The sequence below is a fragment of the Lissotriton helveticus genome, chromosome 7, assembly GCF_964261635.1.
Source record: "Lissotriton helveticus chromosome 7, aLisHel1.1, whole genome shotgun sequence".
In the NCBI taxonomy this organism is placed as follows: Eukaryota; Metazoa; Chordata; class Amphibia; order Caudata; family Salamandridae; genus Lissotriton; species Lissotriton helveticus.
The window spans coordinates 1,351,814,998-1,351,827,837 of NC_136068.1; the positions used below are offsets into that span (position 1 = coordinate 1,351,814,998).

Consider the following 12,840-nt stretch of genomic DNA (forward strand, 5'->3'; position numbering starts at 1 on the left):
AGTTGATTGCTAGGTCTGAGGGAGGACCCACAGACCCATGGGGCTAGGCGCAGCCCACCTCAACCACTCCTAGGTTGATATCCCTACTGATATGAGAATTATAACAAAAATAGTGCTCCTTCAAACCAAAATGAGTACATTTTGTTTTTCAATCGTAAAACCAACAATGTTACGAGCAAGTGTAGTAAAGCAAGTTAAATAATCATGGCAGGAAGAAAGTCCTGAACTTCATTTACTTGAGCGCACAACCTACCTGTCTCCTGCCCGCCACGCCACATGGTAAGGAGCTTTTTATAGAAGTTAAATTTCTTTAATGTGACTTGCCCACTCTTCTTGTCGAATATAACCTCCTGTAACAGAAAACCAAAGAATTATGGTGCTTGCGTACAAAATCACATACTTGTTCAATCTATGTGCTTTTCATCTGGAAAGCAAACAAAGTCGTGAGGTTTTCTTGAGGCAGCTCTCTCATCGCATGTGATTACTGTGTGTGGGAGGGGCTTCGGTTTTCCACAGAACCCGTGCCTCAAACCTGTAATTACACTCAAATCCTCTACCATTATTGGATTATGTTCTTAACCATAGCTTGTTTCGTACTCTGTATACTACGAGGAGGCATCTTTAAGAGTAGTTAAGAATTTCTTGACTAGAGATATCATGAATGTAGACAAAGGTGAACCTTACTAAAGACAAGCCAAACGTGTCTCCACTTGATCTACTTTCCTCATAGTGTCTGAAAGTTGGAAAAGGCTGTGAAGCCCAAGGTCCTTGCCTGTTTTCTCTATCACCATTGAGTCAATCATATTAAGTCCTTAAGCAAGGCCTGGATAAAGAAGGTTTTGTGCGTATTGCAACTCTTGATCAGAATATACAGACTGATATATAAATGTTATTCATAGGCTAGCAGCAGTCAGTTGTGTCAGGTGGGTCTTACAAACTGGTTATGAACTAGTTTCCATCCAAAAAAAAAAAAAGAACACAAAACAGCACTTTTCTAAAATGGTATTTCCCAGTCTTTGGTCCTCAACTGTTTTGTTTTGATTATGGTCCATGACAAAGGTGGCTGGCCTGAAAAAAAACTCCCTGCACTTAAGAGCAGGAATAAGCATGACTAAGCATGACTAAGCAAGTGTAAGAGTGGAACCTCCTAAATGAGAGTCATGTTCATTTGACTGGCCTAGGGCTGTGTCTACGCTCTGATCCTCCTCAACCTCCTTCACTTCACTTCAACTGGTTCGTATCTATTTGCATTATTAGACAACAATCTTCTACTGGTTCACCCCCTTTATGAACAGCAGGACTCACCTCATAAAATTACTATTCCACTTCAACACCTCCTGTTGAGACAGACAAAGCTCTGTACTGATGTCAATGTTCTTCAGTGTGTGCATGTTGACACTCGTATAACATCATCAGAAGATACAATCTGGACTGACCTATGGCTAGCCAGGTTATTATATTCTGACCCGCATTAATGCGAGTGCTATAACAATCAGTGGTGGACAGCTAACTGTATCCGTGTATGCTTCATAATAGATTCCTTACACTACTTATTCCTCTTACACTCACATAAGACATTTGTGCTATGGGTCTTGTCCATCGCCCAGTACTAACCCAGCTCATAAACCAGGAATCACCAATTAAACAGTCATGGAATAGCTGAAGAAGATTTGACAACAATACTGGAGGAGGGTTACCTCATTTTGTTGAATCCTATTACTACCCACAAGACTGAATGTTGCGTTGCCATGGTCTCACTCGAGTGTAGTAGGATTGTTCACCCAGGTACATTTGTGAAAATCACTGTGCCCTTGTGGGATATATTTTAGGGTCCTCACCCACAGGTACCACCTATGGTTTGATTAATCATCTGAACCATGTCACATTCACCTAGTGTAGGGGGACGGGCTCAACACGTTTGTAAATGGAGGTCATTTTTTTTCTTCTCGCAATCCCTAAAACCACATATCCAAGAAACTCCACTTGGAAACATGTTGAACCCCACACTCTGAGCAGGGCGAGGGTCCGATGATTAAACAAGCCATAGGTGGTACCTGTAGGTGAGGACCCTGAAATATATCTCACAAGGGCACAGTGGTTTTCACAGACTTACCAGGGTGAACAGTCCTACACCAGAGTGAGACCGTGGCAACGCAACATTCTGTCTTGTGGACTTATGAAAAGGGAAGCCGAGGGTAAAACCCAACACATACTTCCTACTCCTCCTAATTCGTGTCCGAAGATTTGACACATACTGCTGGCCCATCAGAGGACTCTAATCTTGTACGCCATTGCAGGTCTTAACTAGCTACACATCACATGTTTAGCAAACACAATAAAAGAAATGAAATGGCAAGAATCAAACACACAACATCAGTAAACTGCAGTGGCCCATAATCCAATCTGGTTGTGATATGGGTACCATAACAGGACGTACACACTCGCCGCAGAAACGCACACAGCAACGTGACGTACATGTCCCCCAATCTTCTGATCAAATGTTTAAGCATGAAAAAGAGGTCACTCGAAACCTCCATCGTTAATCGATACGATATCATGAGCCAATAAACATACTTCAAATCAGTCCCCAAGTCTCCTACAACAAAACCCGCTTCTTTAGTAGTTTTTTTGCATTCAGGTGTTCAACTCTAATCCAATTATCTTTAATCTCACTCTACATACACTCCACCTCTCGCTTCCAGCATTAATCCAGATTGCTCACAACAAATAGCATTGCTCTATTCGGAAAGGTAAAATTAATGTTCAAGACCGTAAGCAGGGCTGCACATAACACTTTCTATCTCTTAAAAAACCTCCCAAAAATGTTGTTTAGCCAACCACAAGCCACTAACCACCAGCCTGCCGCATATTCAGATTCGACACCTGTGGCTTGTTAGCTTCCCAGCACAAACGGGACTGCTCTGAAAACTCACCTCCCTCTAACCAAAAATCACAGTTGTGACTAACCAACCAGTTATGCATAAGCAAAAGTTACAGCATTAGCATTTACAACTATAATTTTCTATTAAAGCAGCGCTTCATTCATTATCTTACTTTATTAAGTCACCGCCTACTGAATGTATGGCCATCATCCACTGCTAAGTAACTGCAACCCTTTAAATGCCCCAAGAACTGGATACTGGCCCAATGTACCTGCTTTGTTATTTTGCACCAAAACTCTAATATCTTTACCTGCAATAAACATACACTCCAAAAGTATTTACAAGCACCGACCAATGGCAGTGCAAGCACGGGTCCCCTTTCCCGCAGCATCCATGAGGCTAAGAGCCAACCCGGATACCAGGTCAAAATGACGAGATTTGTTCCACACTGCTCTTGGTGTTAACGTGTCAGAACAGCTTTATGTGGGAATCCTATCCTCTAGTCAGGAAACCCATGTTTTCGAATGAATTACCACCAAAACCAGAACCATGAATTTCTTTTGGTTTGCGATGGATGGAGGAGTGGATCAGATGTGACTTGCACAGGCGTATGGAGGAGAAGCAAGGTGGGCTCAGCATGTTTACCAGAAAAAGAAAAGAAGCAATAGAAGCAAAGCTAATTCAAATATTTTTAAATAATGGTTTCTTGGTAAAATGGTTGAAGATTTAGATTTATTCATTTATAAAAGATATATCCATAGAGAGCTACAGACAACTGAATTTGATTGTGCTCCAGTGACACACCTACCTCCCATTCCTCCAGGTTCTGGATGGCAACGAAGAGACACCCCGAAACATAGAAGAGCTTCCAGGCCCAGCTGTCTGTAAAATGAAGATGAAAGGGGCATGTTGAACCGGTGGCACCATGTTACAAGCATAACCTCAATGGATGGGTGTCAACACTGTGCAGATAAAGACAGCAACTGGTGGGCAGCTGATTCTCAGCCGATTGGATCTGAAACGGCTCAGACACGGGGGTTTTTCGAACAGGTACAAGTTAAGTGTTAATGTCTAGGACATATGTCTACGAACACTAAGGAGGGTAAGCTGCAACATTGCTCAATGGAATAGGATGCATGCATTTCCGCTCTAGAGAAGACAGAGCACAAAGATAATTAACGATAAAACTAGGCAGCTTAACATTGCAGAATGTGCTATCCTATCTTGTGTCCTCATTCATGCGTCAGGCAGCTATATGAGGATGGGGTGTGTGATGTCAGTGGTGTTTGGTTCCACCAAAGGAAGAGGAACATACCACTCCACCAGGCAGAGGGGACATGGGGGCTGAGTAAGAATCTGTACATCCAGTACCTAGTGGGGCTTCTACATGTAAACTAGTACCTATACATGTATACACATACATCCAAAGTGGATTCCTGTAAGGTGGGAATGAATGATATAAATAATCCTCTGGAAACCAGTTGTAAGACGAGATGATGTTTATTCCAGATAAAGTTTACAACACCACAGGAGTGCGTCCTTCCTCTCTGAAGCATCAACGGCAAACTGACATGTTTAACCGTTCATGCAAGAGAGTACAAGGCTGCCCTCACGAGAATATCTATCCCATCCTCGTCGCCAATTGTAAAGTGGGAATGAATGATATAAATAATCCTCTGGAAACCAGTTGTAAGACGAGATGATGTTTATTCCAGATAAAGTTTACAACACCACGGGAGTGCGTCCTTCCTCTCTGAAGCATCAACGGCAAACGGACATGTTTAACCGTTCATGCAAGAGAGTACAAGGCTGCCTTCACGAGAATACACATTCAAGATATAACAATCTATAAACAACATTAGACAGCATGCGCACCTAACAGAAAGAGTGCGCATGTAGTCAAAGTCATAACATAACAAGTGCGCGCGGTGAGCGCGTGTACATTAAGTTAAAGCGCGTGTACCCGAGTACAACATATTACAATTCCAAGCTTAAATACCACTGTGAGAATTCATGGCACCACAGCAGAGATGAGTTTCAAAAGTTACTTTATAAGACACCAGAGTGAAAAACAAGATTAAAAAAGACGGTCTAGAGGGCGTGGCCAAGAGCGTCAAGATGGCGGTCGCACCTTAGGAGTGCTATTGACCCCTCCGTCATCCGCTCTGCAATCGCTTGCCATCGGGACTAGTGATCCTGAGCAAGACGAGCGGCCTCGAACCTCTGGGCCTGCCTCGTGGCCTTTTCAAGATGTTAGCTGTTGCTGAACTCGCCGGATCCCTGCCCAGCAATAGGCCCTGAACGCTCTGCCTAAGAAGTGCTGATGCTGGCGATCTTCCGGGGCTGCCCGGCAGACTCCGTGAGCCCGCCTTCACGCTGCTGGCTGCCCGCTCGGCTCCGGTGCTCTGGGGGAGCCCTGCTCCGGTGAGGTCTCCCTGTACTTTGAGGGTCCCGAGGCCTGTTCGACTGCCTATCGGGCGGAGGAGAGCTGCTGTTCGCGTCTCCCGCCGAGTGCCCTGCGGTGCTGCTTTGTTAAGGGCTGCGGTTGCCCTGCGGCAGGACTGGCTCCACCACGAGGATTCTACGGAGGCCTCAATCCACCGCGGTTTGGCGACAGAATTCTCGGCGCCTCTCCGGCCCCTGGACAGGCGCCGAGACCCGCGTGAGACGACTATCCCCAAAACAACGACCTTGGAGGCCTGGGGCCATGTGACGTATGCACTGAGGTGAGGGGGTGTCAGCCTGTAGTGACTGCCCGCGGGGGTACGTGCCTGCCTAAAGGGGAGTAAGTTGGCCATCGATCGGGCGGCGGGTCCCCCCCATTGAAGTGACCCTGCGACCCTCTCCTGGGGGTGTCCCGTGCTCCAACTGGCCTTGCAGACCACGCAGTAACGTGGTCTGACCGGGACTGTGAACCCCCCCCCCCCCCCCCCCCCCACCCACCCTGTGCTGCAGTGCTAAGGGGACATCTCGACTGCCATCTCAGGCAGCGGCGCTTCCGTTGTGGTGCCGCCCCCCACTGGGGTGGATCTGAGTTCGGCACTTGCTGACCCCCCTCCATGATCCTCCGCCTCGTCTGAGGCTCTGCATGAGAACAGAGTCTTGGGGCCTGAGAGGACTGTTGTGGGGCTAGGGAGAGGCGGAGTTCACAGTCGCCATCCAGCTCGTTGGGGTGCCTGCCTGAGGGGCTGCGAATCAGCTGGCGATCGGGCATTGGTGGGCAGCCTCTTCACTGGTGTGGCCTCCCCCCCTCTCCTGCTGCAAGCTGGTCCTGGGGCCTTGGCTCAAGACGGTCTCGCGCTCCCTGCCTGACCTTAAGCTACGGTACCGGAGTGCGGCGGCCAGCCTGCTGCGGTGGGGGGGCCCCCCCTCCTCCCCTAGTGTTCTGGTGGGGTGTGAGGGGTGTTTCAACTGCCGGTTCGGGCAGTAGGGGCCCTACCTGTGGGCGTGTCTCTCCCTGATAACCTTGTGTTGGGTAGTGGCGATTGGCTGCGGCCTCAACCGATAGGTCTCGGCCTCTACATCGAGTGGCGGTGTCTTCTTGGTCCCGGCCTCACCCCAGTCCCTCCCAAGACTCAGACTTCTTCTCTCGCCTTGCCGCTGGGTGGCTGACTACGGTCCGCCCGCTCCAGCGGGTCGGGAGTCCTGGCCTGACACCAACCTTGGCCCCCTGTGGATCCGGGCACCTGAAGCTCTTCCCGCTGATCCGCGCGGGTCCCTTGCTGAAGGCATAGACGGTGGTCGTTGAGCGGTGTGGACTGGACATGCCTTGCTCCCTTCCCTCCTGCTTGGCCACCATCCCTTCCCCGGCCTGCCTGACCACCCATGCTGCTTTCTCTTGCTGCTCAACAGTAACCATGGGCAAGGACACGGTGCCCAAGACTCCCGCCACCCAAACCAAGATGGATCGGTTCACCACCACAGACTCCGGGGCAATTGGTGGTCCCACGGACAAAGAAACTCCTGACACGGCGGACCTCTATACCATTCTCCAGGCTATCCATACATCGCAATCCTCGGTCGAGGGTAAGATTGAGAAGTCAGAGTGGACATGACCCTGGTACCGCAGGACCTCGTAATCCAACTGCCCGGATTAAAGAAACGGAGTACCGCATATCTACAGTGGAGGCCGATGTCCATCAGCTCAAGATCCAGGTGACTCAACTCCAGTGTCACACGCAGGAGCTGCATCGGCGTCCGATGATGCTGAAAACCGATCCCGTCGCAACAACTTTCGCCTGATTGGATTTTCGGGGGGTGTTGAGCAGGGTCAGGCGGCGGACTTTGTAGAGCGCTGGTTGAGCTCCTGGATGCCCGAGGGCGCTCTCTCTCTCTCTCTCCCCCTGGTTCACGGTCGAGAGGGCACATCGTTCGCTTGCTCCCGCCCGCAGCCGTGCACCCCTCCTAGACCGATCATACAGCGGATCCTTAACTTCAAGGATCAGGACGCTATTTGACCGAATCCTGAAAAAAGTAACCTCTTAAATATGAAAACCTGACGATTATAGTCTTTCCTGACTACACCCGAGAGGTCCAAACCCAGCGCCGTTCCTTCGGAGAGGTCAAGCAAAAACTACGCTCGCTTAACATCCAGTATAGGCTTCTCTTCCAGGCTCGTTTGTGAGTGGTTTTTCAAGACAAATCTCTCTTCTTTGACACGCCTGAGGAGGCATGGACATGGGAAACAGAGGAACGTGCGTTGAGGCTAAATGCCCAGAAACCAGCCCCATCTGGCGGCAATGGGGGTGCCCGGCGGGACATGCCGGTCCCCTCTGGTAGACGCTGGGACAGAGATGCGCACGCTCGGACACTCCGATGGGTCCTTCACGACGACTCACGCCTGAGCCACCTGGTGAGACCTCCCCTGCCAGGTGGCGCTCCGGCTCCTCGGGCCGCTCCGACCCCCGCAACTGCTTCACCTTATCCATCTTTGCTGGAACTACCGGACACTGATCTCTCCCGCAGCCAGACACTCCTCCCAGGGCCTGCTTGAACTTTTTGCTGAAATTTTCTTTTGTCTCTACAAATGTTGGCCGGCTTCATTTAGTGCTAGCACTCTGCCTAACGACTAACTTGTCTCTGATGGCTATAGATAATGAACATCCTACTAAGAGGAGGGGTCCTCCACGATTTCCCTGTTCCCAAGCGTTTTAGTTTGGTTCTTTCGCTTCACTGTTTATTGTTCGGGCGAAAGATGCGTCCGTCCCTGAAGTATAGGGTGGGGGGGTTGGGGTTGCGGCCCCTGTTTGTTCTGTTGTTTGTTTCTTTTGTTGTTTGCATCAGTCTTGCACCTCTACATCTAGGTGAACATGTATCACCCTACAGCATGACAACATATCCACTAGCTCTAGACGCAGTCCCACACACGCGACCTCTGCTATACTCGCCAGCTGCCCGGCCCCTACCACGACTTCCGCCTGTCCGGCGATTAACGGGGCGTTGTCGCTCCATATAATGTCCTGGAATGTTAATAGCCTGCTTGACAAGGTCAAGCGCACAGCTGTCCTGCAATATGCCCAGCGTCAAGCCGCAGACATACTCCTGCCTCAAGAGACCCACTTGATGGGCAATTATTACCCCTTTCTGGTGCGGCATGGCTATGGCGGAGTCTGGCACTCTGGATTTAGTAGGGAGTTAAGAGGAGTGGCTATTCTGATGCGTCGCACTCTTCCTCAGGTGGCACGTAAAGTGACGCACGACCCTCAGGGTTGATTTAGTCTCCTAGAGGGGACCCTCTGAGATCGCCCTCTTAATCTACCAGGTGTCTATGCCCCTCCCACCCTGTTGGACTTTACACTCCTGAAACTCACCTCAGAGGTCGCTGCCCTGCCCCTACGAATGGCCGTTATAGGGAGGGACTTCAACGCAGTTATAGACCCCCGCCTTGACACCGCCTCGCCCCCCTCCGCCTCCAGGACTGCCCAATCCGGCCTTCTCTCGACATGGGCTGCCAGCCTGGGTCTCGGGGATGCCTGGAGACTTTGGTACCCAACAGCGGGACAATACACCCATACCTCGGCCTCTCACCACACACATGTGCAGATTACGTTTTCCTGCTGGTGCAGGATTATCGAGCGATTCAAACGATTTCTATCCTCCACAGAGGCTTGTCTGACAATTACCCTGTGATGCTGCACATAGGCTCCCTTCCCCCGTCCTTGCACCCAATCTGGCGACTCAACCCCTGGTTTCTCCAGGACGAGGAGTTCAAAGACCAAGTAGGTGCTGAGCTTCACCTCTACTTCACCACTAATCAAGGTTCAGTGTTCTCTTGTACCCTTTGGGATGCCGGGAAGGCCACCATTCGGGGCTTCACCAAAGGCCGTGCAGCACGTGACTCCCAACTCACACTTTTGGAGGCACAGGCCGCCCAGCTTGAGACACTACCCCCTGAAGACAGAACTGTTGCCGAAGACAGGAGTCTTGCGTTCCTAAGGGATGAAATCAGACAGACCTCCCTGGAGACTGCCAAATTGTTTTGGGGATCTTCCGTGGCCCGAGTGTATGGAAGGGGAGATAAAAATGGGAAGCTCCTCCATCGCCTCGCCGCTTACCCTATGGCTAACCGTATCATACCAGAGGTAGCTGACACGCGTGGCAAGATCCACCGCAGATCCACCGCGTCCCGACAGCGGTGGCCCAATGCTTTGCCACTTACAATGCCACCCTCCATTCTGCACGGGTGCCTAGTCTTTCGCCCACTGAGCTCCACCGGCGGGAACGGTTCCCCCTTCTGCCCCTTAGTGAATCTGTGGCAGATGCACTGGACCTCCCGATCACCCCTGAGGAGGTGTCAGATGCCATATTACGCAAGGCGGCCGGTAAGACGGCTGGGCTCTCCCAAGAATTTTAAGCGTCTTACCGACACCCTAGTCTCACCTCTAGTGGCGATGTACCATGAAGCGTTGGATTGCGGCTCTTTCCACCCGCAGACGGATCTAGCTACCATTGTAGAGATCCCCAAGTCTCAGCCCCCCTCGAGCTGCTGTTCGGACTACCGTCCCATCTCTCTTATTAATACTGAGCTTAAGATCTTCGCCTCTGTCCTGGCCAACCGCATAAGACCGCACCTGGCTAGTCTAGGTCATCCAGATCAATGAAGCTTCATGCCTCTCCGAGGGACTAGACACTGCCTCAGACGCCTTCATCTTGCTCTTGTGAACCGGCACTTGCTGTCCCCCTATTTGTCTCTCCTTCTTGTAGATTTTGAGAAGGCTTTTGATTCGGTTGACTGGGGTTATTTGGAGGCAGTGTTAGAGCAGATGGGCTTTGGAATCCCTTTCCACAACCTGGTGAGGACGCTATATTGTCGGCCCCCGGGCGCAGGTCCTTGTCAACGGGGCTCTATCTAGTCCCTTCCCTATCAGAAGAGGTATGCGGCAGGGGTGCCCCCTCTCGCCGATCCTGTTTGCTTTGGCAATGGAGCCCCTTGCCTGCCTTATTCGATTTGACCACTCTCTCACTGGGTGGAGGTGGCCCGGTTTTGAAGAGGATAAGATTGTGCTTTATGCAGACAATGTGGGCCCAGATGCCTTCGATCCCTGGACCTCTTTGAGCACAACTCCGGCCTTCGGTTAAACCCGGCCAAGTCCGTTTTGGTCTCCCTTCACTTGTCACGTGACTGCTTTGATTGGCAGTCGACAATCCCCCTTCGACGGCAGTCCCTCAAGTACTTGGGGATCTGGGTGGCCCTTCCCCCCCCCGACCTTGCATGGTCACTCAACATCACCCCACTGGTCAAGCGGGTCCACGCTGACCTCCTTAAATGGCGTACGCTACACCTAAACCCTCTAGGCAGGATAGCCCTTTTTAAAATGATGATTTTACCTCTTTCTATACATGCTTCAAATTAAACATCTTTCTTTTGCTAAGTCCTGGTTCCGTGAGATGGACGGTTTGGCCACTAAGTTTTAAAGGGGGGGGGGGGCGGCCCAGGCTGGCCCGGGCCCAATGCAGAATCCCGCCCTTTGATGGTGGTCTTGGGATGACGAGCGTATAGCTCCATTATTTAGCGACTCGGCTCCTTATGGTACACGATTGGTTTAACGGCGGCTGGTCCGACCCAGCACACCGTCTGGAACTGCGCACCCTAGGCTTTTCCACTAGCCAGGGGATGCTATACGGGGATGTTGTTCCCCAAGCTCTCCCAGAGTTCACACGCGGAGTGCTCCTGGCCTAGCGGGCCTCCCTGCGTCATACCCGCTGGTCAGGCAAGCTGACCCAGTATACTCCCCTTGTTGTGCGGCACGAGGCTCCGGGAGGTTGCTTCCCTTTCGGGATTCCGGCCCTGATACCTCATCGTGATTTCTCTGCTGGGAGATGTATGGAGCGGTACCCATCTACGCTCCTTTCAGGATTTGCAGGTCTGACACTCTTTCCACTCCTCTCAATTTTTCCGATCCTTGCAGCTACAACATGCCCTCCGCTCCTATATTTCGGACGGCACTACTTTGCTAGAGTATAGTCCACCTGAGGCTCAGGTCATGACCAGCGATCTGGGAAGGGATCTCCCGTATTTACCGTTCACTTACCAACAACACCCCCAACTCCCTCTCTCAACTCCGAGACAAGTGGGGGGGGTTGGCTCGCGTCTCTGGAAGACGCTGACTGGAGATATGCCCTGATGGCTCCTAAAATAATTGCGATCTCAGCAAGGCTTCGGCTAGTCCAAATATACTTCCTACATGCTGCCTATCTTACACCGCTGCGTCTTCACAGTGCGGGGCTTTGACCGGATGCCCTCTGCCCCCGCTTTCCCACCCCCAGGCAGACTTTTATCATATAGTATGGCTTTGCCCTGTGATACAGGGGTATTGGAAGTCCGTAACAGGGGAGCTCGCAGAGGTTTTGGGCTGGGAGGTTCCTCTTGACCCTACACATGTTCTCCTGGGCATCACCGAGGCGCTGGATGACAACAGGGCTGAGAAACTCTTCCTTAATACAGCACTAGCAGTAGCCAAGATGGACATTGCAGCTCACTGGCTGAATACTACTGCACCTACATTGGCACGTTGGCACAGAGGAATGGACTGTTGTGCCCTGCAGGAATGGCCTCTTTATGTGGCATGGGGTTGTCCTAAGAAATGTCACTGAATGTGGGGCAAGTGGGTCGGAGTGATAGAAGACTAATGTGGACTGATACGATATCTAGATTGGAAGTGGGTTTGCTGATATTGGCCCTATGTAGGTCTATCTTTTTATGCCAATGTGATATGTTTGTGTCTTGGTCTTGCCTTTTAAGATATATTCCTGAATGGTGCTGTTCTTTCTTGCAACCAAAAATCAATAAAAATTAGTTATAAAAAAAAAAACACAAAAAAAAAAGACTGTCTCCGCGTTTCGATCTCCCAGCCTTCTACTGGACCATAGAGTCTCACAATCTAGAGCGTCTCAGTGCACAAGTGATAGATCCTACTTCTCTTTTTACTGCTGTTGGCAGCTAGACTGTATCCCCAAGTGAGTGATGGCAAAAAAGCATTACCATTAGTGAATAACTATACAAGAATGTTGTAATTCACACAAATAAACCAGTTCAAGGTATTATAGAATACTTTCCAATTTATTGTGGTTCATTTTTTACATTTTTCTTTTTTTTGATTATTTTTGCTTCTCACACATCACTGTAAAGTACAATTAATTATTATCCACATGACAGATAAGCATGCGATATTCCTTTAAAAACCAGTATAACCAGAATTGTTGCACACAAAGCAATCACTAAGAAGGTGCCTCGTGGTTAAAGAAAGGGGTTGAGGTCAACAACAACTCAGTAAAATAATGTATATGTCAAGTACCCTACATAAGGATCTAAAGATAATAATGTGTGTACATCATGAGTAAAGTACAAGTTGATGTAACAACCATGTTGCTATCATGTGACGACATACAGGGCTTCTGATCCATATCCGGTGAAGCACATTTTAATTTCAACCCATGATGTCAATATGATGTAAATATG

At 49.9% G+C, this 12,840-nt stretch overlaps 1 protein-coding gene across 1 annotated transcript in view; it reads right to left on the minus strand.

Annotated features, from left to right (window-relative positions):
* Positions 1–12,840, minus strand: part of CYBC1 (cytochrome b-245 chaperone 1) — a 173,672-nt gene that overhangs the window by 24,803 nt on the left and 136,029 nt on the right. The window contains exons 4-5 of the mRNA XM_078654652.1: positions 3,691–3,764; positions 254–350 (exon numbers count right to left, since the gene is read on the minus strand). Of these exons, the coding sequence (XP_078510778.1) occupies positions 254–350; positions 3,691–3,764 (171 nt within the window). The remainder of the gene's footprint in view (positions 1–253; positions 351–3,690; positions 3,765–12,840) is intronic.